Source organism: Peromyscus californicus, unplaced genomic scaffold (genome assembly GCF_007827085.1).
Source record: "Peromyscus californicus insignis strain IS unplaced genomic scaffold, ASM782708v3 Scaffold_20__1_contigs__length_68692818, whole genome shotgun sequence".
Classification (NCBI taxonomy): domain Eukaryota; kingdom Metazoa; phylum Chordata; class Mammalia; order Rodentia; family Cricetidae; genus Peromyscus; species Peromyscus californicus.
This window is the reverse complement of record NW_026294503.1, coordinates 50,583,377-50,610,137: the sequence shown is the minus strand read 5'-3', so window position 1 is coordinate 50,610,137 and position 26,761 is coordinate 50,583,377. Positions and strand designations below refer to the sequence as shown.

Sequence of the window (26,761 nt, the reverse complement as noted above, 5' to 3'; positions counted from 1 at the left end):
AGTGAGGGAATATCCAAAAACTGAGCTGTGAGCACCTGAGGCTGCAACTGCCTGAGGAGGGCTACCTAGAACTTGCTAGGGGCAGGTCTGCAATGCTGTTAGGCATTATAAGCAAGTAATGAAACAACTCTAGGCAAGAGGATCGCAAGTTCAAAGTTCACCTAAGCTACGAAGCTGATCTCAGACTAGCTCGGGGCAATTTAGTGAGATTCTAACTCAAAATTGGAAAGAAAAAAAAAAGATGGGGGAAGAGTAATATCTCAGTGGTATAGCCATTGACTAAGGTGCTTGAGGCTCCAGGCACTGGCCCAGAGCTCCCATGCCTCCTGAGGGCCTTCTGGCCAAGTGAAGGAGGCTCAGGCTGGGAGAGGCTGGACCTCGGGCACCCATGTCATCAGATGGCAAGGTGGACGTTGAAGCTCAAACCTGAGCTGGGCACCTCTAGCCAGGTGGGGTTTGGTAGCCCGGCAGCAGCCACCAGACTAGTTCTGAGCACCCCAGCTGGGAAATAGGGCCAGGGCGCCCAGGTGTGTTCTCCTATTCTCCTACCTTTCCCCCTTCCCTACCCATACCCACACCTACACCCACACCTCTCACACTCACCCTGGGTTTTAGGGGCGGGCAGGTCTGGGCCGAGCTGGACACGTGCCTCCAAAGCCACCAGTGAGCGATCGCGGGGGGAGGGGAGCGCGGCCGCCTTCGCCCCGCCCCCGTTCCCCAGCAATAACACCCTCACCTCCCCGGAAGGCCTCAGGGACTTCCCAAAGCTTTGACCCAGTGCCCCTTACTCTGCAGACCAAAACCACAACCATGTCACTGCGAGACTGCCAGGTATGCGCACCCCCTCGGCTGCGTCCTCCTGCGTCCGGGAGTTGGTCCAGGGCCAAGAGGTCCGGAGCAAACCTGCTGCTGGTCACCCCGGTCAGGCCGGCTGGGGACCTAGTCCTGAGCATGCTGTGTCTCTGCAGCTGAGGGTGGGGGTGGGGGACCACCGAGTGGTTCCCAGGCAGGGCACCAGGGAAAGCTCATGCATTGGGCTTGGCTTCAGGAAGCGTTTCCAATGAAGCCACCCAGGACCCGGACCTTGAGCCCAGTTTTCAGACGAGGAAGATGAAGGTGGGAGCAGCACAGCCACCTAATTTCCAAGTCCTTGGAGGTGCAGCCCTTCACTGGCCAGGACTCAAGGTCATGTCCCACGCCCTAGGGAGACATTGGCCTTGTGCACCCTGAAGATCAGGTCACTGAGGGCCGCTATTATAATCTGAAGGATTTCCAACCTGTCAGACTCCTCCCACACAGTGGGAGAGGACTGTTAGGTGTTGGCAGGGAGAACACACCTTGCTAGGCAGGTGACAAGCCAGACATCCTTTGAGATGCACACCCAGGGCTCAGCTTCCCATAAGTCCTGGTAATGAGACTCCCACTTACTGTCTCCCGTTTCCTGCTGACACTTGGACTCACCTCACTGGGTCCTGTTAGATATTTTACAGAGGGGTAACCAAGGGTTTGGGGGCTCAGCCCAGTGAATCCCCGGGGTTCCTTCCCTGTTGTGTAGGCGTGGAAGGATGCTGGTCTCCCGCTCTCAACCACAAGCAATGAAGCCTGCAAGCTGTTTGATGCCTCCCTGACCCAGGTATACCCACCAAGAGACTCCTGTCCTCCTTGACGGGTTCTGAGGAGGAGTTTCGATTGGCGAATGGTCTGTAAATCCCATGACAGTAAAGAGCTGCACTTTGCCACAGAGGTTAAACATGGGGAATGTCTCAGCCAGCTCCAGTGGCCTTTTCCCAAGATCCCCAGATCCAGAGTAGATAGCAATGGATGACCCCAGGGGCCTGAAAATATTAAGCCTCCACAGGTGTCCCACTGTGGCCTGCTGGGGTTTGTTGTGAGCTCTGCCATGAAGGCATGGGGTCCTGTCCTGAGGCTCATCTCCAGTTAGCTGGACCAAGACCTTCCACCGGTTCCCGGGCGCTTCCAAACCAGGGAAGAATCCTGTAGTTCAGGGACTTGGGGGCTTGTGGGTGAGGGGATAAGGTCTCAGAAGGAAGGTCAAGTGGCTTTTTTTTCTAGGTGGGATAATGGAGGCTCAGAAAATTGAGCTGCCTTGAGTCACATGTCACCTAGTCCATCGGAGGCAGAGCCAGGGTGCACCTGAGTCTGCAGACAGAAAGCCAAAGCTGCCTTTCCATCTCTGGCCTTTGTGTCTCTAACTGTAATGACCACGGGCCAAGGCCTTTTTGTTTGTTTGGGTCTCACACTGTAGCCCAGACTGGCCTGGAACTCACAGCAAGCGTCCTGACTCAGTCCCCCTGCTGTTGGCATTATGGATGTGAGCTGCCATGCCTGGCTTACCATGGTTATTTTCCAGAGAAATGAAGCGGGAATTGTGTAAGTGACTCCAGGGCTCTTCTTGGTGTGGAAGAAAGGGACAGGCTGTATCTCATTTCTTGGAAAGGACCTGCTTTTCTACAGTTCTTTTATGGCAATGGGCATCCCAGCCCTAGGAGTTTTTACCCAATCCTCTGTATTTAATCTCATCCTAGAAGGCCAATTAAGTTATACCTTCTTTGAATTAGAGTCCAGAAAATACTCAGTGTTCTAGAAAGAAAAATAATTCAGATCTTGGACTCCCGCCTCTGTGGAGCTTATGTGAGACCCTGAGTTTGATATTCAACACCCCTGACAGAAAAAAAATCAGAGTTTAGATACACCCCTTCATTGATACAGTCTAGGCCTCCATGAGGACAGACTTGATTTTTATTTCATTCCAGTATGTCAAGTGGACCAATGACAAGAGTCTTGGTGGCATCGAGGGCTGCCTGTCTAAGCTCAAGGCAGCAGATCCAACCTTTGGTGAGTAAAGCTCTCCCTAGGCGCTGTTCACACGCCCTGACTCTAGGGACTCACTTGTTTGGAGGGACAGTGACTGGGCTGCCACTTGTACAGAGGAGGGATGATGACAGCTACAGTGTTTAGAACAATGGCTGCTCCCATGGGGATGTCGTTTCCTCAGAAGGCTCCAGATCTTTCTCTATCTTCAGTTTGACATAAGACATCATCCCCACTTCTTAGATGGGGAACCTGGGGCTCAGTGAAAGAGAGACACCAACCTGAGTCTAGCCGGCTGGAAAGCCCAGAATCCTGGAACTCTAGAGATGGCTCCTGAGACCTTTGTCAGGGATCTCAGGACTCGGGACATTTCCAGAGCCACCAGAACTGGGTGGAGATGGAAGACAGAACGTGGCTCTTGGACAAGCCTTGTGTGTAGTGGGGCTGGGGGAAGTCAGTCCAGTACATTTCAGAATCCAGAGGGGTAGCCTAAGTGTGGGGTGAGGTTCCTGGCATTTGAGAAGACTTATAAAATGAAGATGAAGATGGATGTTAGGGACATTCTTTTCTTTCTTTTTTTAAGATTTATTTATTATGTACAGTGTTCTGTCTGCATGTACTCCTGCCTGCCAGGAGAGGGCACCAGATCTCATTATAGATGGTTGTGAGCCACCATATGGTTGCCAGGAACTGAACTCAAGATCTCTGGAAGAGCAGCCAGTGCTCTTAACCTCTGAGCCATCTCTCCAGCCCAGAGACATTCTTAATACATGCAGCAGCCTAGCCTAGCTAAAGCCAAGGGCCCTATTAACCTGGCACAGACAGAATTAGGAGACCCAGAGAAATGCAGGGCATTCCAAATGCAGCCCTAGGGACAGCTAGTGGTCAGAGGGACTCAGGCTATATGCAGGGTCCAATAGCTGGGCTGGGGGTATCCTAGCACTATGGTTCTTTTTTCCAGGCCAGTGACCTTGATTGAGTTCCGCCAATCAGGGGACACCCTGCCTTTCTGAAGAAGGGGCTGGGAAGCATGGGTAGGCCTGTACCTCAACACCTTCAGTTAGGACCACTCTTCCCATCATCATGTGTGAGGGCAGGGAAATGGGATCACAGTCTGTATCCCAGGGCCTTGTTGATTCAGCTCCCTGAATGGCTTCCACTGAGCATCCCAAGAGGTCTGGACTGGTTGTAGGAATAATACCAGCCAGTCAGCTGGTTCCCAGCTTCTGCCAGGCTCATGAGGGCAGAGGGAAGTACTTCAGACCTCGGGGTTCAACAGAAAGCCTAGGTAAAGAAATAACCTTGGGTACTTAGTAGGTGCCGCTGCCCCCTCTGCCTGCTGAAGCCAGAGCTGAGATCCAGGTTTTGACAGGGGCCTCACACACAGTGAGCCTGTACCCAGCGTGGCTCACACCTTATAGAATGTGGGGCTGGAGTAGGCTGAGTGACCAGCTGTTTCCAATCTTCTGTCAGCCATGGGTCATGCCATCTCTAATGGCCTTGTGCTCATTGGCACGGGAAGTTCCGTGAAGCTGGACAAGGACCTGGACCGGGCTGTGAAGACGATGGTGGAGGTCTCCCAAACCCAGACTCTGACGCTTCGGGAGCAGCTGCATGTGTCTGCGGTGGAGACGTTTGCCAAGGGGTGAGGGGCCTCCCTGGGCTGGGGGTTTGGGACTCCAAGCTTGTGCCAGGTGATGCCTCAGAGGTTGAGAGTCTCACCAACCTGCTCTGCCCCACATTGAATGCTGAATGAAGAAGTATTTAGTAAGGATTTTCAGTTTAGTGTTAGGAAAAGCTATGGTTCATTCACATGGTTATTATTTTGATCACCACATCTAGGATTGAGAAGGAAACAAATGACCCTTTTGCTTCCTGCCCTGAAGGCTGTGTTTGTCAGCTTTCTGTTGTTGTAACAAAATACCCGAGACAATACATTTATCAGGAAGAAAGGTTTATTTTGGCATATGGCTTGGGAGGCTTCAGTCCTTGGGCACTTACCCTACTGGTCTTACTTCTTGGTAGTAATAGGTAGTACATAGAGGAGGCTGCTCACCTCATAGCAGCCAGTGAAGTCAAGACGAGACCGAGGTCTTGATGTTCCCTCCAAGGGCATGCTTCCAGGGACCTAATTGAATATCAGTGGGCCCAAACTCTAGAAGGATGCCCTACTTCCCAACAGCACCACAGGGTGAGACACCCAGCTCACAACATACAGGTCTTTAGGGTTTGTTCAGGATTCCAACATTGTGTGCACCAGTTCTCTACCTTCCAGATGGTTCCCTGTCTCCATTCCCACAGTCTCCCAGGGCAGTCCCTCTGCTTGGACAGGTGAGATGTCCCTTAGAACAGATATCTCATGCTATTTTGAGGAGTCTTGGGTTTAGACCAAGAATGTCCCACCAGTTTCTGTAGCAGATATTTTCTCTTTTCCTGCCCAGGCTCTTTGGTCCCCGCAGCTGCTTATAAAATCATCACTCAGAAGTTCTGCCTGGCCATTAGCTCAGCCCTACCACTGACTATCTCTTACATGTAAACTCAGCCCATCTCTGTTAATCTATATGTTGCCACGTGTTCCATGGCTTTACCTGTCTGCCATGACATGCTGCTCCCTGGATGGTGGGCTGGCATCTCCTGACTCAGCCTTTCACTTCCCAGAATTCTCCTTGTCTGTTTGTTTATCCCGCCTATACTTCCTGCCTGGCTACTGGCAAATCAGCGTTTTATTTATCATCCAATCAGAACAACACATTCATAACATACAGAAAATTATCACCCATCAAATTTCTAGTGACTCAGTATAGATGTGGGGTTCTCTGAGTGCCTCGTGGTGTTGGGGCAAATTGTCTTTGGCAGTTGGTTAATTCTCCTTGGGCTGAAGAGATGGCTGAAATGTTAGGGTGCTTGTGACACAGGTTTAAAGATCTGAGTTCAGATGCCCAGCACCAAGACAATAAGCCAGGCATGGTGATGTGTACTGTAGCCTTGGGGAGGTAGACACAGGCAGATCCCTGGCTCTTATTGGCCTACCAGTCTGGCTGAATTGGTAAGGTCCAGGTTCAGTGAGAGACTATGGAAATGAGGGGAGATCACTTGAAGTGGACACCAGATGTTGACCTCTGGCCTGCACACACACACACACACACACACACACACACAAAAACAAAACAAAAACAAAAACAAAACACCTGTTTTTCTCTTTCTTCTTTGAAGATTTATTTATTTTTCTATTTTGTGTCTTGAGTGTTTTCCTTATATGTATGTCTGTGTATCACGTGTGTGCCTGGTGCCCTAGCAGACCTGGAAAAGGCACTAGAACTCCCACCACTGGAGTTAGAGATGTTTTTAGCGGCGCTAGAGGAGCCGGGAACTGAGCCTGGGTCCTCTGCAAGAGCAGCAAGTGCTGTTAACCACTGAGCCATCTGTCCAGATCCTACTGGTTTTTGAATGTTATGAGATACAAGCTAAAGTAGCACATGTGTACATATATATGTCTATAACATGTTTTTTTCTGTGCAGTGTTGCGTATGGACTCCAGACCCTGCCTGCTCTTGATGGAATTTTTTTCTTAATAGGAAACATTAGTTACTCTTAGTATACAAACCAGTGGATGTTATCATACCTTGCTCTCCTTCACCAGCACCCCTACTGTCTGTCCTCAAGCCCCTGCCCCACTCTGGCTTATTTTCTTCCTCCCCCCAAGAATGTCCCTCTGTTTTCATGTCACACATAGTCCATTGCCTTTTCTATTTCCTTCCCCATTCAGATTGCACCCCCTTTTAGTTTCATGGCCCCTGCATGACACACATGCGCATATATATATATATTGTGCAGGGTTGTGTTATGGTGTGTGTACACATGTCTATGTTGGTGAAGTATGCATGTGCCCTGTGCTCAGAGGCCAGAGGAGGATGTCAAGTGTCCCATCTTTTGGCTCTCCATCTTAGTCCCTTGAGACAGGGTCTCTCACTGAACCTAGAGCTCATAGTCTTTCAGCTGGACTGTTGGCCAGTAAGCCCCAGACATCCTCCTTTCTCCGCCACTGGGGTTACAGGGACATGGCCATGCCTGAATTTTACTCTGCTGCTGGGGATTTGAACTCAGGTCCTGATCTTTGTGCAGCATGTACTCTTACCCACTGTGCTATCTCCCCAGCCCCAGATATAACTGCTTAAAGCATCCCAGGCAGATAGTGACATAGGATGGCTTTCCACACACCCCCAGCCCCATGGATGTGGACTTCATGCTCAGTGTGTTCTTGTCTTACAGGAATTTGCCCAAAGCTTGTGATCTCTGGGAACAGATCCTTCGGGACCACCCAACAGACATGTTGGCCCTGAAGTTTTCCCATGATGCCTACTTTTACCTGGGCCAACAGGAGCAGATGCGGGATTCTGTGGCTCGAGTTTACCCCTTTTGGAAACCTGACGTCCCTCTTAGCAGGTACATGCAGACAAGAAGCCATATCATCTCATTTTCCTTTCCCTTGTCCTAAAGGCTCAGAAACTCTATTGGCCCCAGCCTAGAGATAACGAGACTCCTGCTGCTCATCTAGAAGGCTTCTTTCTCTTCAGTTGATCTTCATCCCATCCTGTGAACAAGGTAGCACCATCGTGTATCAGTCAGATAGGATTTTTTTTGTGTGTAGTAACAAGCATCCCCAAGATAATATTATCCAAAGCATAATGCCCAAACTTCATGTCATCATTAGTTTTATTTTTTAAAGATAGGATCTGATTCTGTAACCCGGTTTGGCCTCAAATTCATGGCAATCTTATGCCTGATCCACTTAGATATTGGGATTATAGGTAATGAGCCACAATGCCTGGCTATTTCCTATCATCTGTATGGGTCCAAGGGTTCTGTGGCCACATCCTTGTTAAGATGTATAGAGCAATGACCTGTGGATACACCAGTTGCTACAAGGGCAAGGGGTGCTCTCCAGAGGGCTGTTTAGGTAGCATCTGGCAAATTCAGAACCTGTAGGGCAGGGTGACAGGCTAGAAATCCCCACAAAAGTCAACTTCCTCTTTGTATCTAAAGAAACTTGGAAGGCCGAGTGTCTTTTTCTTTCTGGGACTTTGTCTCTAAGACTGTCACCTGATTGGACGAGACCCATTCACATTATTGAGAATCTTGTTTGTGTCTAAGTCTTCTGATTGAAAAGTACTCACTTGTAATACAAATACACCCTTAGAATGGTGCCTGACCACAGGTCCAGGTACCATGGTTCAGCCTAATTGAAGATATAACACTGGTGAGCTAGTAGTATCTGACTGTAGCTGGGGTTATCTCCTGGTCCTGCCTGGCCCACGGTCATGACAAATCTCTCTCATCCGTGAATCCCGCAGCTGCTTGGACCCAAATAAACACACCGATGGTTATATTATTTATAAACTGTATGGCCGTGTGGCTCAGGCTTTTTGCTATCTAGTTCTTATATCTTAAATTAACCCATTTCTATTCATCTATAAGTTGCCACATAGCTTGTGGCTTACCAGTATCTTTTTTTTTTTTTTTTTAAGATTTATTTATTTTTATTATGTATACAGTGCTCTGCCTGCAGGCCAGAAGAGGGTGCCAGATCTCATTATGGATGGCTGTGAGCCACCATGTGGTTGCTGGGAATTGAACTCAGAATCTCTGGGAGAATAGCCAGTGCTCTTAACCTCTGAGCCATCTCTCCAGCCCGGCTTACCAGTATCTTAACATTTGCTTCTCATCGAGGTGGCTGACAGCGTCTCCTCACCTAGCCTTCCTGTTCCCAGAATTCTTCTCTCTCTTTGTCTTGCGTGTACTTCCTGCCTGGCTACTGGCCAATCAGCACTTTATTAACCAATCAGAGTAACGCATTCACAGCATAGAGAACATCCCATAGCATCTGACCTACAGTAATCCCTTGGTAAATTTTTTGTTTATTTGTTTGTTTTTTGAGACAAGGTTTCTCTGTGTAGCCCTGGCTGGCCTGGAACTAGCTCTGTAGACCAGGCTGGCCTCCAATTCACAGAGATCAGCCTGCCTCTGCTTCCTGAGCAGTCAATATTTTTAAAGTCACCTGCTAGCCTCTGCTCTCCAGTAAAAGCTGCCATTTGCCCCTGTGCTGGACAGTAAAAGTGACACCTGAGTCTTAGACAGTAGATTCTGTCTTTGCTCACACAGGATAGAGCCCCCCTGTCACCTGTGACCAACTGTCTTGGGACTCAGTGCCTGGGTGATTGATAAGAAATGCAAGTATGTGGACCAGAATGGAGGGTGAGCTGGACAAACAGGGCACTGGGGTCAGTTCTGGGGAGTGATTGGCTGGTCAGTGGGTGCTCACAGACTGGGTGCAGGACAGTGCAACAGAAGCCTGAATGGAGTTACCCATAGTGCCAGGCTTCTCAGGGAGGTGACCATAGACCCTGTAATCCTCTGTGGAGAGACTCTACATTGCTGTCTGAGGAGTGGGTGAGCCATGTGGACAGCACAGGGTTCTGGGAAATCACCATCAGGTTGAATTTCACTTTGTCTTGCACTAAAGGAAGTTCTAAAGGAAGGAAGACTGCTGAGCTCAGCTCCTCTCTGGGTTGAGGGCATGAGTCAGTCTTTTAGTGCTGCCCCTTGCTGAGAACCTGAGCAGAATCGGGGTGTCACAAATCCTTTCTTCGTTGACACTACCAGCTCCACACAGCCGTGTTACGAAGTGAACAACAGCAATCAGATTGCCACCCGCTGCATCTCACCGCAGTTCCTTCTGCAAAGCCCCTGTGTGAGACACAGTCACATACAAACCCTGGGTGTGTGGACTCCAGCCGCTCCTGCTGGGGGACTTCATCCCACCTGTTCCTGTTCGGCTTCCTGGGAACTGAAGTCTTTTCTCTGTTTTCAGCTATGTGAAAGGCATCTATTCTTTTGGACTGATGGAAACCAACTTCTATGACCAGGCACTAAAGCTTGCCAAAGAGGTGAGTGGGCCCTTTTCAAGGTGTGACGCCCTTTAGGGTATGGCCCCTCATGTGAGGACCAAGCAGCCCTCCTTCCCACCTTGGAGTGTCCTCTTGGGAGGGGCTGTTGTTAAGGCAAACAGCTCCCTGTTGATGACTGCTCTAGAGCCTCTGGAGGTCGCTGGAGCAGATGAGGCAGTGACACTCAGGGAGGTGCGGGCTCTGTCACTCAGGGGTTACCTGAGTGGTGGCTCTCTGCTTCTGTGAGTTCCAGTTGGCTGTAGAGCCACAGGGTGAATTGAGACTGGAGCAGTACAGGAGAGCTGGTTCTCCCTCCTTGAATTTTACCTTTCCACTGGGTCTAGTCACAACCCATGAGGCTTGAGGTGGGTGGAGATTTCAAAGGTCATGGCCTATCTTGTTATGTTTTCCTCCCTGAGTAGGGAGGCAGAGTGTCTTTGTCCTGCCCACAGGATATAAAAAGCCATCACTCATCACTCAGGGTGCTTGCCAGTGGGAGGGGTGGAACCATTGTGGAGCCTGCTAGATCCTTCAGCCTCGGGCACTGTTTTCTGTATTCTGCTGGGATGTGCTGGCTGATCTGCAGCTCTGGGGACTCCCGTGTGGGTCTGAAATCAGGGTCAAGTGACAGGCCTGGGTCCAGGCTAGCTCAGGCTCTGGAAGTCCTTCTCTGCCCCTCATGTCCTTGCAAGAGTAGAAACTCCTGTGCAAGGAGGCATTGCCATGCATAGACAGTGATGTATGCTCTTGGTGCTGGGTCACACCTGTCCTTGTGCATGACTGCTCCTGCCAATGGTCTCTGCCTACACTCTTAAACACCTTGGTGGCCACACAAGACAGCTGCAGCTCAGAGAGAGGCTAGGCAGAGCCCTCCCATGGTGATAAAGCTTAGGGGCCAGAATGTCACCTAGGCCATCTGACGAGATGGCTGTCTTTTAAGCAGCCTGGACTAGTACTTAGCTTCCCTGCATCTCTGCTGTGGCTCCTGACCCAGGCATTGCCTCAGTTGGTCTGAAGTACCCTCTCCTCAGGACAGCATCCTCAGGGTGTCTGGCCGTTGCCTGAATCAGACTCAATCCAGAATCAGGAATCAGGTGAAGGTTTTTTGTTTGGTTGGTTTGGGTTTTGTTTTCTTTAGGCGTGAGTCAGCCCGGAGGGCTCCAGGTAGATTCTTGGCCATCTAAGCTCTATGATCAGGGTAGCCAGGTCCTGTATCTTTGGCTAAGCCACAGGAAGGCTCTGCTGGTTGGGGGAACCAGCTAGGTATCTGGAGGAGAGCAGGGCAGTTGAAGGAACTCTGAGTGGCATTCTGACAAGCTGATTGCCAAGTCTGAGAAGAAACAAGATGTGGCAGAAGAGTGTCCCCACCCATTGCTCTTTCCTGCCCTTGCTCCAGCTCTCCTGGTGCTATAGGCCACACTGATCTTAGCCCCAGACCCCACAGACAGCTGGTAGATATGAAGACAAGGATGTAACGGTGTCCCCCAGGTTTCTACAAGGCAACAGTGGACAGCACCAGGCTCCACAGAACTACGGTGACCTTACAAGGTGACAGCAAGCCCAGCTGGTCAACCTCTGGCGTGAGGGTCAGCCAGAGAGTTGGAGTCTCCCAGGGAACCCTGTAAGGGCTCCAGTTGAGTGAGAATTCTGGTCACAAAGAACAGGGCTGAGTCCTATTTCTCAACTGTCCTGTGTGAAAGCAGAATGTTTGGAGAGGTTCCTTAAAGGGGTGCCAGTGCCCAGCATGCTCAGGATGCACCCTGCCATGTCTGCAGCTCTCCTGGTTCTCAGGCCCTCTGCCCCAAGGCCTCACAGACATGCTGTGTGACCCCTGTCTTCCCACAGGGAGTGGACAAGACTGTGAAAGCTGAGGGGCAGGGGCAGGGGCCAGAGACTGATGGGGACACATTACCAAAACCTTTGCAGCATGTGCCAGGCCAGCGCGGAGGCACTCGTAGTTCTAGACATCAGGGAAGGCGGGCCTAAGGGACCCATGATTTGATGTGGGGCCCTGAGGACAAGCCAGTGATGGGGTTGCAGTGAGCCCCAATTCACTGCTTCATGTCCAGCATTTAGAAGGCGCTCAATAAACATGAATTGACCCTGGTGAACAGATAGACAAGGAGGTAAGAGCCAGTTCATGTGTCCATCGGCCTCACTGTGGAGGTCAGGGGTCATGTAGATTTGGTCGTTATCAACAGTGTTGCTAAATCCATTTGCTTCTAAAGCAGGAATCCATCTGGGTAACCATTTCCTGAGTATAAGTGGCAGGGGCAGCCTCTTGTCTTTCGCCAGCAAAAGATGTGACAGTCTACACTATTCTGATAGCCCTGAGAGGAAGGCAGCCTAGAAGCCAACATGGGAAACTGAGGCACAATATAATGATGGTACAGATGATGCGGGTGTACCCAGGTTGTACCTCCTCGAGCCCCAGCTTCCTCATCTGTGAGGTTGTCAGTGATGCCCCCCTGAGCAGCCTGCTGTGGTGATTAAGGCACACACTGTTACGTCCCAGGAACATAGGACATGGGGTGGTGTCAGGATTGGAATTATTCTGACCTAGAGCCCAGTCTCATCCTTGTTCTTCTTGGACCCAGGAAGCCAGGCTAACACCCATTTTCTTTGTCCTCCCACCTCCTACCTCATGCAGGCTCTATCTGTTGAGCCAACAGATGCATGGTCAGTGCACACTGTTGCCCACGTACATGAGATGAGAGCAGAGATCAAGGACGGGCTGGAGTTCATGAAGAACACCGAAGGCCACTGGAAGGTAGGAGTTGAGACTTGGATGATCCAGTCTCATACCCGGAATCCCACCAAGGCTTGCTGGGTAGGACTTACAGATGTGGCTTAGTTCCCCAGGTGCTCAGGTTCAGCTTGGAGGCATCCCTGACAGCCAAGCATCCTCTGGGAGCTCCACAACATCCCAACATCTGCCAGCATTTTATGAGTGATTGTACAATTGGGGACTGCCTGAGGTGTTTTGCTATGAAAGGAATGGACCCAAAGGGTGCTGGGGAAGTCAGAGCCCAGCAAGGGTAGGCATGCTTAGGGCCCTGAGTTGCATGTGCCTCTGCTGCTGCCAGCAGGCTCCACATGGGATGATGGAGTGTTCTTCTGGACCACATGATGCAGTGGGTTTGGAGAGGCAGGCCAATGGGGTGATGGTCCACTGATGTAGAGCTGGCATATGGGAGTTAGGGTAGTTCAGACCCCTAGTGTCTAGCCTGACCCTTTCCGTGTCCTGAACACAAGGTGGCCTTATTCCCTATTCCCAACTTTACTCATCCCTGCTTCTCACAGGCTGGTACCCCTCGGGGCCGTTTTCTCCTTCCCCACTAGCCCTGGTGGTCCTTCTTCCTCGTGTGTGCCTGTTTTCTCTGGACTTGCCTCTGGTACCTGACCTGGCCACTTCTCCAGGTGGCCTTGCTGCCCTGTCCTTCTGTGTCACAGCAGGCTCCAAGGGCACCACCAGCTGGGGAAACAAGTCCCTCCACAACCTGACACTGAGCAGTAGATGTTCAATACTTCAGAGACCAGGAGGATGCTGTGGCCACCAGCATCCCTCTTGAGATGTTCCATGGGCTCAAACTGTGATTGACAGCCAGGTCAATTCCCAGCATCTCCCGGCATGGTTCTAGGTGTAGCTGGCTTATAGGGAGGTTTATGAACATATCCCATTTTAAAGATGCCCAGACTCCTGGGTCTGGAAAATTCTAGGGGGCACCAGAATACTAAAGCCAGGGAGGTCACTTTTTCCTAGATTCCCTGGAGCTTACTGATTAGGCAAGACTATCTAGAAAACCTCCAGGCTTCCCCTGTGATTACAGGCATACACCATTATGTCCTGCTTTTAAGTAGGTGCAGGGAGTCAAACTCAGCTCTTCAATGCTTACACAGCAAACATTGTACCAAGTGAGCATCTCCCCACCCCAAAGTCGAACTTCTGGTCCTCTGTTTCTACTCCCTGGGATCACAGTGTGTGCTGGGATCACAGGTGTGGTCCACCATACCCAATTGATTCAATGTTGGGGATTGAACTCAGGGGTTCATGTATGATACAAACTGAACTTAGGCCCATCCCACAGGAGCTCAGACTTTCTCTCGTTCTTTCTGCAGGATTCTGATATGCTCGCTTGCCATAATTATTGGCACTGGGCCCTGTACTTTATTGAGAAGGTAGGATGCTTGTCTCTTTGGTTGTCTCACACAGTGCAGATGTTCAGATAAAAGCCCTAGCCCCTGCTGTGTGTCTGAACTCCGTGCAGCACCTTTGTGTGTTGATACAAAAGATGGTGTCTTAGGGTTTCTATTGCTGTGATGAGACGCCATGACCAAAAGCAAGTTGGGGAGGATTGGATTTATTTGCTTTACTTTATCCTTTACTGAAGGAATCTGGGGCAGGAACTCAGACAGGGCAGGAAGAAACCTGGAGGCAGAAGCTGATGCAGAGGCCATTAGAGGTGCTGCTTACTGGCTTGCTCATCATGGCTTGCTCAGCCTGCTTTCTTATAGAACCCTGGACCACAAGCCCAGGGATAGCAGCATACACAATGTCCATCCCCCATCAATTAAGAAAACACCCTACAGGCTTGCTTAGAGCCCAGTCTTATGAAGACATTTTCTTAATTGAGGTTCCTCAGATGACTCTAGCTTGTGTCAAGTTGACATAAAACTGTCCAGCAGAGATGATATCTGAAACAATACTGCAATCACATTCCAAGACTTTTGCAGGCTGAGCTCCTCAAGACATTTTCCACTCTTGGGAACTGGGACTCGTGTGTCTTATTAGTTACTTTCCAATTGCTGTGATACGGCACCGTGACCAAGAGAAATTGTAGTAGAGGGAAGGGTTTATTTGGCTAAAGGTTCCAGAGGCATTAGAGCCTCCGTCATGCTGAGGAAGCTGGCAGCAAGCTGCAAACATGGGTGCAGGACCTGGATGCTGAGAGCTCACACCATGCAGGCACAAAGCAGCATGGACTGAGTGTAGGATGAAGCCTTATGCTCTCAAAGACTACCTCTAGTGATACACTTCCTCCACCAAGGCCACACCTCCTAAGCCCACACAAACAGTGCCACCAACTGGGGACCAAGTATTTAAACATCTGAGCCTATGGGGGACCCTTCACACCACCACAGGTGGTTTGGAACCCAATGCCTCTTCACTGCCTGGGATACAAGGAGGGTCTCAGATTGGACCTATGGGACCAGAAATAATTCTAGGGGAGGGGGCAGGACAGATGATGGAGATGGGCAGTGGCCCGTTTCTCAGGGTGCTTCTTGCAGCACTGGTACTGTAGAGAAAGACTTGGAGGCTCCTAAGATGTCCAGAGAGAAGCATGTATGCAAGGTGTGCCCCTCATGACCCAAGGGTTGGGTTCACCTTCTCCCATCTCCACACTGGGTGCCATTGAGCCCTGCCTATCTCTCTTAGTGGGGTCCTTGGTCAGCTATTTCTAGTATATTTCCAAGCATCGCGTTTTGACTTCTCCAGATGTTAACCACAGCAATTTCTCCTTTGCAGGGAGACTATGAGGCTGCGCTAACCATCTATGACAGCCATGTAAGTGCACTCACGTTGTTTATGGTTTGTTGCTGCATTTTGTCTCTCATATGGGCCTGTTTGTGTTTCCCAGCCAGAGCTAATGGTGGGAGAATGGCCCAGACTTCGTAGGATAGCTGTTGTCAGAGCCATGTCCTGGGTCTGTACCATGGAGTCTCTGTTGATGTTCACCCATGGTGTTTGGAGACTGACATGTTTCAGGCAGTCTTTGACTGTCATTGTCCATTCAGATGGATACCCCTCCTCCTCGTCCTTGTCCTCGTCCTCCTCTTCCTCTTCCTCCTCCTCTTCTTCTTCTTCTTCCTCTTCTTTCTTCTTCTTTTGAGGCAGGGTTTCTCTTTGTAGCTTTCTAGCCTGTTCTGGATCACACTGTAGACCAGGCTGACCTTTAACTCACATTGATCTACCTGCCTCTGCCTCCTGAGTGCTGGGATTAAAGGTGTGCACCACCACAGCTTGGCTTGTTCACTTATATTTAATTTTTAAAAAACAGCAGAGCCAGGGTGAATGGCACATGCCTTTTGATCCCAGCACTCAGGAGGCAGAGGCAGAGTGATCTCTGTGAGTTTCAGGCCAGCCTGGTCTACATAGTGAGTTTTAGAACAGCCAGAACTACATAGTGACAGCCTATCTTTTAAAAAAAAAATCTCATTTATTTATTATGTATGTGTATGCAGGCCTTGACATGTCCGTGAAAGTCAGAGAACATGCAGGAGTCACTTCTCTGCTTCTACTATGTGAGTTCCAGGCATCAAATCAGGCTTGGCTAACAAGTGCCTTTACTGAGCCATATGGCCACTTGTGTGTATCTATTAGTGTGTGTTTTAATTTTTTTTTTTTTTTTTTTTTTTTTTTTTTTTTTTTTCGAGACAGGGTTTCTCTGTGTAGCTTTGCGCCTTTCCTGGAACTCACTTGGTAGCCCAGGCTGGCCTCGAACTCACAGAGATCCACCTGGCTCTGCCTCCCGAGTGCTGGGATTAAAGGCGTGCGCCACCACCGCCCGGCTGTGTTTTAATTTTTTAAAGAATTTGTTTATTTTATGTGTTTTGCCTGCATGTATATATATGCACACAGATCAGAAGAGATGGCCAGATCCCCTAAAGCTGGAGTTATAGATGGTTTTTGAGCTACAATGATTGAGCTACAACAGCTACCGACTGTTGTTCCAGTGGGCCCAGGTTCAATTCCCAGCACCCACATAGTAGCACATAATTATCTGTAACTCCAATTTCAGGACACCATATGCCCACTTCTGGCCTCTGTGGGCATCAGGCCCACATGTGGTACACAGACATACATGCTGACAAAAAACTCGTATGCATAAAATGATGATGATGATGATGATGATGATGATGATGATGATTATGTTGATAAATTATGTAGCATTGCAGCATTAGCATATTGATTTCACGGGGCCCCATCCTACCTGCCACCTCCTGAACCTTGCCATCTCCCCAAACTCAAATTCTCCTTTTGTTAGGGTCCTGTATAAGTCCCACAAAGACCGCCATCCACGTATGCGGTCAACAAGAGCGTTTGTTATCTTGAGAAAGACTCCAGTATCCTGGGACCGACCATTCCACACCAAGGCAAAATGCTGATGGCCCTGAGAGGAGCTCACAGTAGCTGGTTGTAAGCACAGCCCAGGGGCATTCCAAGGGCGTTCAGGTCACTTTAGATATGATTGGCCTAAGCAAGTTGCAATCTTATTAGTACGTTCTAATTGGCCAGGACTAGTCAAGGGCTGGTCATGTCTACAGTTTTTCATTTTGGGGCAGGCCTGGACAAGTCCCAGGCTTTGTCCTTATTTGGTTATCACCTTGAGCTTGCTGACTGTGGTGGCTCGGGGCTGGCCTTCCCTGATATTCCCGTACTAGTCCTTCTCATCCTTGCTGTGGGTGTGTGTGGGGGTGGGGGGTGTTGATTAGTTGCCCTTTGTTCGTGGGTCCCTCTGAAACTGCTTGTTCAGTCTCAGGAAACTGAAATTGAGGCCTAATCTCTGAGAGAAGACTGAGCAGTCTGTTATGATGTCTGCGTGTTCCTCTCACTCTGGCTCTCTCACTCTCAGCCCTTAGGCATGCTTTGAAAGGAAAAACTCCCATGTGAGTACTCAGTAAGAACGTTTTGGCACACTCATGATGTGAGGGGCTGAATACCAGAAAAATGTCTGCCAGACAAGGGTCCCTAGGAGGAGTTCCTCTGTCATGATCAGCATCTTAGAAAGAAATGGAGGTGATGTGCACTGTGTTCTCTGAGGTGTAGACAGGTCTCCCAGAAAGCCAAGTTGAATCTCGAAACATGACCAGGCAAGATAGATGTCTCCTGCCAGAGCAGCCTTAGGCCCAGGCTGTGGGTAGCTTTTGTCAGGGCCTAGTGCTAATCATGGGTACACAGTACAGTTAGCTCGTGTGTGTGTGTGTGTGTGTGTGTGTGTGTGTGTGTGTGTGTGTGTGTGTGTACACGCACACCCCTCATACATTCTGGCTCCCACAGTACTTAATATTCTTGTGGGGTCTGTGGTCCTATACTTGATCTTAGTCCGAAGGCTGAGAAATGATGAGGATGATGCTCCTGATGGCTGGGATGCTGGGGATGATGCTTATAGCTTTTGTTTGCTGAGAACTTTCTCAGGCCACACTCATGGCTAGGATGGCAGCTCTAGCTGTATCCATGTCCCTGTCATTTGGCTCGCTGAGCCTGGCCCCCCATCACCCTTGTCTTCCAGATCCTCCCCAGCCTGCAGGCCAGTGGTACCATGCTGGATATGGTGGACAGCTGCTCCATGCTCTACCGTCTTCAGATGGAAGGTAGCAGACTCTCTTCCCTCTCCCTATACAAAGAGAGAAAGTGTGATTGCCGATCCTGAGGGTCAGTGCCCAAACCACTGGCCTTGAGATGAATTGGCCTGGCTGTAGCTTTGCGTGCGAGCTTATGCAGCTGTCTCCATGCCAGTCTAAGACAACTGACCTAGCCTCAGCTGCCCTTTATTCTATTCTCCACTGCTCCTTGGTGTACTGGCCTTAGACTCAGAACCTTGCCACTCTCATAGCCTGCCTGGCAGGCCTTCAGGGCACAGGTGCCACCGGGCTACCGGCTGATGCCTCTGTTCCTAGATCACAGGAGGTGATAATTTCCCAACTCTGACAATGCAGAGGCTTCTCAGCCTGTCACCCTAGGCTTCCAAGTTGCCCTGATGGGGCTGGCTTCCTGCCCATGGCTGGAGGACCAGATGATTCCCCACAGAGAGAGACACTAAGGAAGGCCAGAGCTCCAGAATCCCAGAATGAGGGGTGAGGTGGGGGTAACCAAGTGGTTGGCAGGCTGGGAAAGGCCTCTTACTTCCTCACTGTTTTGAGGCAAGGATCTCTGTTCATTTTTTTTTTTTTTGAAGGGGGGCGGTTTGACACAGGGTTTGTCTGTGTAGCTCTGGCTGTCCTAGAACTCATGCTGTAGACCATGCTGACCTTGAATTCACAGAGATCTGCCTGCCTCTGCCTCCCAAGTACTGGGATTAAAGGCATAACCACCACCACCTGGCCCTCACTGTTGATTTTGATAGGCTCAGAAATAGATGTCCAGGGCCCTGTGGGTGGCTGGAGATGCTCTAGAAAAGAAAGCTGAATCTAGCATTCCAGTACTGAGAGGGAAGAAAAGGAGGTGGAGGCTGGAGGCTGGGGCAGAGGTGACGACTTCTAGAGCCAGAAAATTCACATTTAAGGAGAAGGGTGTTACTGATGCCACTGGCTTTATTGAATGCCCATGGTGTATCAGGTACTAGACTTAAAAATTTTATTTATTTTTTTGTATGTGAGTATTTTGCCTGCATGTATGTCTGTGGCCTGTTTGTGTGCCTGGTGCCTATGGAGGTCAGAAGAGGGCGCTGAGTTCCCTGGAAATGGAGTTATAAAACACTGTGAGCCACCATGCAGGTACTGGGAACCGAACTCAGGTCCTCTGGAAGAGCAGCCAGAGTTCTTAACCACTGAGTTATCTCTGCACAGGTACTAGACCGTGATTACAATGGGAAATTTTAAAACATGTTTTTTGGGAGTCTGAAAGGAGGCTAAGAATAGTTTGATAACTTGTGACAAATTGTCAAATTTGTGTTTACCTCATGGGTTTGTTGCTTTTCTAGGAAAACAAGGAAAGCAGAGGCCTTGGTGGCCCCACTCACCTCGAGACCTCTCACAGGGAGAAGATTGGATGGGCTTCTGAGGGACGAGGGTGAAGAACATGTCTGCTGTCTCACACCAAGCCCTTGGCTCCTCTTTTCCTCCCCAGGGGTGCCCCTTGGCCAGCGCTGGCAGGCTGTCCTACCAGTCACGAAGAAGCATACCCGAGACCACATCCTTCTGTTCAATGACGCTCACTTCCTGATGGCCTCCCTGGGTGCACGGGACCTCCAGACCACACAGGAGCTGCTGACCACCCTGCAGGAGGCCAGCAAGTATGTGAGGCCCTGAGACCATGAAGCCTGCCGACTGAGAGAGTGAATGAGTGAAAGGGTTAGGCCAAGGCCTGCTAGGGGTCACCCTGCCTTCTTGGGGAACCCTTAGAGTGAGGTCTGGCTGGTGAGCAAGGCTTTGAAGATACCCACGCTTCTAGGTGGGTATCCCCTAGGTGGGCGCCCATGCAGGCATGTATTTCATAGCTGTCTGACTTCCAGGGGTCCAGCTGGTGTCCTCTTTGCTCTGAGCCTCAGTTCTTTTATCTGTTGGAAATGTGTCTTCCGGGCTGACCAGGGGCCTGGGGGACAGGTTGCCGAAGACACAGTCATTGGTAACCATGGTAGTGCAGGCTGTTGGTGCCCAGGCTTTGCCTACCATGACTGCAGTCTGATCTCTCCACAAGGGCTGTGCTGTTACACCACTTTCCAGATGGGCAAACTGAGGCTGGAAACAGGGAGCCCTGTCCTCTCCATACAGTGGGCAGATGCTTACTGCTCCCATCAGACTGCCATCAGGCAGCTGGGGAAGGGCCTAACCTTTGTGTCCCTGGCCCAGGTGGGACTTTGTAGAGGTGGATGCTGAGCTTTGGTCTTGGTGACAGGTCCCCCGGGGAGAACTGCCAGCACCAGTTGGCACAAGATGTGGGGCTGCCCCTGTGCCAGGCCCTTGTGGAGGCTGAGAACGGGAACCCTGACCGAGCCCTAGAACTTCTCTTGCCAATCCGCTACCGAATTGTCCAGATTGGGGGCAGCAATGCTCAGGTGAGCCATCTGTATACAGGGAACCAAAGGTTGGAGTGCCAGGTGTCTCCTGTGTTGTGGGTACTCGTGAGGTAGGAGTACCCTGTTTCACACTGATACCAGGGTATGCTGTTCAGGGTGGTGTTCGTCTCAGTGGTTCCTTTGGGTTGGGGGCCCATCCCTGGTCCCCAATGCAGGTGCTTAACTTGCCTAACTGATTTCATAGAGAGACGTCTTCAACCAGCTGCTGATTCATGTGGCCATCAACTGCACCTCCAGCGCCCATAAGAATGTGGCCCGGTGAGCACTCTGCCCTCCCTACAGCCTGGCATGGGCTGCTCCCCCATGATCTCCCTATGCATGTCCCTGCCTTGGCATGTGTGCTTCTGATTTGGGGGTTCAGAAAGCAGGAGGCAAACTGGGGGTTTGGTTCTCTTTCATTAGCAGGCTGAACTTGACAAAGGGAGACAGCCAGTGCCACCCTTTTGTCCAGCCTCCTGCCACCCCAGCCTACTTCCCATTTTAGCCATGCTGAAGTACACAGACAGCCAGTACATCTGCTCTCAGGTCTTTGCATGTGCTGTGCCCTCTGCCTGGGACATTTTTTTTTCCTTGTCTGTTCTTTTAGGCCTCAGCTCTCAGTCATTTCCAACCTTCCTGGGCTGGGGGTGGGATGCAGTACTGAGCAGGTGGGTGTGAGGACCCTATGAGAAAACCAGCTCATCACCAGTTCATCTGGACAGTCCCATAACTGGTTAGGAGCAGAGGATGATGGTGGATCTGGTGAGGGGGTGGAGGAGCAGAGGGGTGTCCCGTGGAGGTGTGGAGGGAGACTAAATGTCCAGTGCACTTAGCCAGTGAGCCTGGTTAGGAGAGAAAGCCATTGCCTAGAAGCTAGGGGTGTTTGGAGGAACTCCTACAGCCCTAACCATTATTTTTCCTGTCCCTGGCTCACCCCTACCCTGCCAAGGAGAGGGCCCCTGGGTCCCTGTCCTGTGAGAAGAGGTCTAGGCAGGTGCCTTGGCCATTGAGCCAGAACCCAGCAGTGCAGGTGATGGCTGGGAACATTCGAACTACTCTGAACTCAGAAATGCCATGGACACATGTCCCTGTTTATGTCACTCCATGTCCATGTGCAAAAGCCATACGTGATGTGTAGTGGCTGAGTGCCCGGGGGACCTGCTGTAGGTAAGAGGTGGGGCCTGTGGTCACAGCTAGGGGGATGTGGGCTGTGTGGACAGAGGAGCTGGCTGAGGGTTCAGCTGAGGCAGATTCTAGGGTGCAGTGTGGCCCACCTGGAGTAGATGCCATGCATCTGGTCCTGCCCAGGAGAGGTGAGGTAGTGTAGGGGAGAGAGGTGGCACAGCTGCCTGGGAAGACCCTGCAGGGTGGAGCATTCCTTCAAGTGCCCACCCCCCCCCTGCAGCCCAGCCCCTTCACAGGCAAAAGCCCTCTACTGTGGTTTGGGTGGTTTGCGTATGGACCCCCGGGTTCCATATGCTAGACATGGGTTCTCCAGTTTGGAAGTGTTAAGAAGGGGAAGAGAGTTGAGAGATGAGAACTCCTAGAATGGGGTTCTGGGGCCCCATCCTCAGAAGATATTAAAGTAGTTCTCAAGGATCCCTAATTAGTACTCTCCACAGGAGAATGTTACAGAGCACAGTCCCTCATTTGCTTTGCCTCTTCTGCATTCTGCCCTTTGCCTTTCTGCCTCTCTTCCTTGTTTTCCCAACCAAACAGCCTTATCTGGAGTCAGATAAAGGCCTATGCTTTGTACTTCCAGTCTCTGAAACCTAGCCAAATAAAACTTTTAATTATACAAAGTGCCCAGCCTCAGATATTTTGTTATAGCAGCAGAAAGTAGGCTGATGCTACCCTGGCTGTGGTGTTGTCCCTTACCTGTGTACCAAGCTCCAGCCCCTTAACTTCACTCCCCACAGACCCACCATTGTTAACCTATCTCTATCTTAATCTCCTTGGGGTGTTAACAAAACAAACCAATCCCAGACCTGATGGTTTGTTCACACACCAGACACATCTTGTCTTGTAGTTCTGAAAGCTGAAATGTCCTGGATCAGGGTCCAGCAGGGTTCAGTTTCTGACGCACTCCTCTTCCTGGCTTCAAAGCTTCTTGCTATGTCTTGCTTCCCTGAGCACTTAGAGAGCAGGCTCTTATGTTTCTCACTGGGACACTAATCCCAGTGTAAGGGTCCTACCCCTTAAGTCATGCTGATGACCAGGGTTTCAAGGGTATCAAGAATCAGCCACAGCAGGTTTTGAATCTGATTGATCCCATCTTCCTTTCTATAAATTGAGGCTTCCCTACACCTGCCTATTCTTTCACTTGCTTTTCCCGGACCAGTCTCACATGTGGCTTCCTGTCAGACACCATGTCTCCTGTCCCTCAGGTCCTCAGTCTTAGCCTGTGACAGGAGCCTGTCTATGAGGTCTTCGGCCATGGCTTCCCCAAGACAGGCTAAGCCTCAGTGATAACCCCACACTGGAGTCCTTATCTCTAGTGTTTTCTCTCAGGCAGAATCAAAGTACTATCCAGCTGACTGTATCCATTTGCTCCTGCCTGTCATGCTCCCACATCCTTCTAGAAGGTTCTATAACAAAAACTCTGTGTGTTTCCACAGGAGCCTTCTGTTGGAGCGTGATGCCTTGAAACCCAACTCACCCCTGACTGAGAGGCTCATCCGAAAGGCAGCTACTGTCCATCTTATGTAGTGCCCCAGGCCAAGTCCTTGGTCTACAGCTCAGCACTGACCTCCTGGCATTGGGTTGACTTGTCTGGTTGGGTTAGGGTTAGGAAACAGAGGATGAGGTTCAGTCCTGAGCAGAATCCTCCAAATCAGTAGTTTGGTAGAAAATATGGGACACAAATTAATTTTGATTGATATTCAGATTCCTCTCAGGGCCAACATGCATTTTTAAGCTCTGGAACCCAAGCAGTGCTATTATTTGCAGATGCCTTGAACACTGGATTTTCTTGTTCTGAGGCTGGCAGTCAGAGCAGATCTGTGGCCAGCTCAGCTTGGAATTATAGAAATGCCTTCCACATATAACTGGTACTAGTGAAAGCTTTTCATTTACTTTTTCTTATATTCTACACAGGTCCTGCTGTCCCATTTCCCTGGGGTGGATTCCAGTGAGCTGCCTGGGGTCCCAGCTAGCAGAGGATTTTCCTTTTGAATGGGGGAGGGGACTCTGCTTCATTGGCTTTGGTTGTCAGTCCCAGACTGCTGCACCTGCCACCATCCCCAAAGATGAGGGGAAGGATGACTTCTGTGTCCCTGGGGGGATTTGGTGGTGCCAACTGGAGCTTCTCTTAAAGTGCACATGGGAGTGAATCTTGAGGGGTGTGGCTTCCCTGGCAGACCTCTGACTCTGCTCCTATGAGTAGGTCTGAGACCTGAGCCCAGAGCTGCTCTGCTGTGGCAAATAACCAGAACACTGACATGGCTCCCACAAGACTTCAACCCATCTCCTGCTTCCATGACAGGGACATCCTCCTGGATGTGCTAGTGCAGGCTTGATGCTGTCCTCCGGAAGAGCAAGTGCAAATGCAAAGATGTTCCTCTAGTCCCTTCAGTTCCACTCAATATGGACTGATGGGCAGGTTTCCCAGGGGACATAGAGGTCTCCAAATCCCCCAAGCTTTGCTCAGTCTGCCCAGACCTGGACAAATTCTGGGCATTTAAATAATTTAATTGGTTCCTGTGACTACTTGCTCCTATGGGCACCTGTGAGCATCTATCTCCTAGGTTCCAGGTTTGGGTTGGGTCCTTGGGCAATGGGCTACTCCTTCAATTTTCCATGGAAGGGGCAGCAAGTCAAGAAAATGTCTAATTGCTGTAGGATTTTTTTTTTTTTTTTTTTTTTTTTTTTTTTTTTTTTTGGTTTTTTGAGACAGGGTTTCTCTGTGTAGCTTTGCGCCTCTCCTGGAACTCACTTGGTAGCCCAGGCTGGCCTCGAACTCACAGAGATCCGCCTGCCTCTGCCTCCCGAGTGCTGGGATTAAAGGCGTGCGCCACCACCGCCCGGCTGCTGTAGGATTTTAAGAGGTACTGTCTCTCTACCCAGGAGCCTGGGACAGGTGCCAATGGAGGAGGCTCCTCGTGTTTTTTTTTTTTTTTATTACCTGATTCCAAACAATACATGATTTGCCCAGGAAGCAGAAGCCTTCCTCCCTCTTTCAGGAAGCCTGTCACCCTGGCTGTGGGGCTGGCGACAATGCCTTCTCTTTGCCTGACAGCCCTCAGCACCTGCCCTTGCTATTACACCACTTTCCGCTATGATTTCTCTCTGGTCAGGAAGAGTAAGCTCTGTATCACCCAGCTACTCAGTGGCTTCCACTGAATACCTGCCTGTAAAAGCTGGTGTGTAGGCTTTAATGAAGAACGGCATGAATCTACCAAGGACAGACACTGATCACTGATTTAAAGAGAAAGTGTGTGTGTGAAGAGATGGCTTCATGGTTAAAAGCACTTGCTGTTCTTCTAGAAGACCAGAGTTCAGTTCCCAGCACCCATGTGGCAGCTCACAACTGCCTGTAACTCCAGCCTCAGGGGATCTGACACCCTCTTCTGGCCACTGTAGGACCTGCATACCTGTACATATTCACATCAAGAAAAAAGGAATAAAAGTGTATTTTAAAAGCCTAGAGGGAACGTAAATAGTGAATTATTAATTTAGGGGTATGCTTTACTGATCATCTACTATGAATTGATATATGATACAAAGAGAAGTGTTGATGAACTTTCAGTCGGTGGGACCTAAGAGAAGGAGTGGGGCAAGAACTCTTGGGGCTTGGACCGTGGTTCTACCTTTCCTATTGTGTGTGAGTCAGGAGAGCCTGGCTCTTACAGTTCCAGATATGGTGCAGGTCACACGGAACTGGTAACCATCCCTGGCAGGTGGGAAAGCTTGGGCCCAGCAGAGCCAGTTTGCCTACTGGGGAGCAAAACCTGCAGAGAAGACAACCAAACTTGATGGTCTCCTTGCGGCTCCCTCTATCCAGGCCACCCCTAGATTTCCTGGAGCGACAGACCTTGAAGCCAGCGTTCTGTTAATAGCTATCCAAAGGCTCCTGATAATGGCCGCTAGGAAGTGCTGTGGCTGGCTCCGTCATCGTCACTCTCTTCCACTTTAATGAAACTCGGAGCCCAAGATCAGAGGATCTGGGGGACGGCCGTGGGGGGAGCAGAGAGGGCCAGCACATCAGAGTACAGGAGTGAGGCCTCAGGCTGCGGAGAGAGTCCCCGGACGCAAGAGAAATCAGGGGTGTCAAGACAATCACCGAAGAGAGTAGCGGTCAGGACGAACTCCTTCCTAGCTGCCTGACCATCCTCCATATCCCACCCTCACCGCCTCAGCCCCGTTTCTTAGCACAGCCACAGCCGGAACGCAAATACACTCCCCGTGTGTGGGGGTGGGGAGGGGGGGGCAGGGAGACTTACGGAAACTTCCGGTGGGAGTGTCCGGCGCCGAGCAGATCCAATCCATGGAGTGGAGTCTTTGTGAGTGCACATTGGTCTCGCACATCAGCACTCAGACTACAATTCCCAAGGTGCACCGAGAGCATTTCTCTGTACAAACCAATCGGTGGCCGGCGAAGGCCGGCGCGGCGTTTAAACATGTGACAGAGTACCAGCTGTGTTTTAGGCCCTCCAAGTGAAAAGCTGGGGATAAGGAGTGGGCATGGGGTGGAAGAGAGTGGGGCACCGGGCCTTGCGCCGCAGTGGCCTAGAAGGACCGGCTGGCCTTCTCTGCAGCTCAGAGTCAGGAATCCGTTACTCGGTCTCGGGGCGCAGGCAAGCGATCCCTCCCCCTTTCCTAGCAAGGTGAGTGGCTGGGGCTGCAGGCACTTGCCCTGCATGGGAACAAGGCGCCAGTTTTGTATATTTTGATTAGATTACGTTGGTGGGGTGATATTTTATTTGATGAGTGCTTGCGTGGACAACCTAGGACTCACATTTAGAAAGCCTCGTGTGGTGGTGTGCACTTGTAATCTCAGCACTGGGGAGACAGAGACAGTTGGATCCCTTGGACTTGCTTGCTGGTCAGCCAGCCTAGCCTATGTGGTGAGTACCAGGCCAGGGAGAGACCCCGTCCTTAAAAGAAAAAGATGCCTGGACCTGGCAGTGGTGCATGCCTTTAATCCTAGCACTTGGAGGCAGAAGCAGGTGGTTCTCTGCAGCTGTTCTGCATGCAGGGTTCTAGGCCAAC

At 50.5% G+C, this 26,761-nt stretch overlaps 1 protein-coding gene across 3 annotated transcripts; it reads left to right on the top strand.

Annotated features, from left to right (window-relative positions):
- The first annotated feature begins 703 nt into the window (after positions 1 to 703).
- Positions 704 to 24,419, top strand: LOC128116909 (tetratricopeptide repeat protein 38). Of its 3 annotated transcripts, none has more exons than XM_052748565.1 (14): positions 704 to 831; positions 1,556 to 1,633; positions 2,775 to 2,856; positions 4,306 to 4,477; positions 7,102 to 7,275; positions 9,701 to 9,776; positions 12,427 to 12,546; positions 13,896 to 13,955; positions 15,304 to 15,342; positions 18,068 to 18,149; positions 19,624 to 19,789; positions 20,392 to 20,551; positions 20,757 to 20,830; positions 23,170 to 24,419. In XM_052748565.1, exons 1-14 carry the CDS (start codon positions 811 to 813, stop codon positions 23,258 to 23,260), a joined length of 1,395 nt encoding a protein of 464 aa, XP_052604525.1. In that variant the 5' UTR covers positions 704 to 810; the 3' UTR covers positions 23,261 to 24,419. The 3 variants fall into 3 exon arrangements, with proteins under 3 accessions (XP_052604525.1, XP_052604527.1, XP_052604526.1); XM_052748567.1 differs by lacking the exon at positions 23,170 to 24,419 and adding an exon at positions 20,978 to 22,356; XM_052748566.1 differs by lacking the exon at positions 23,170 to 24,419 and adding an exon at positions 20,975 to 22,356.
- The last annotated feature ends 2,342 nt before the right edge of the window (positions 24,420 to 26,761 follow it).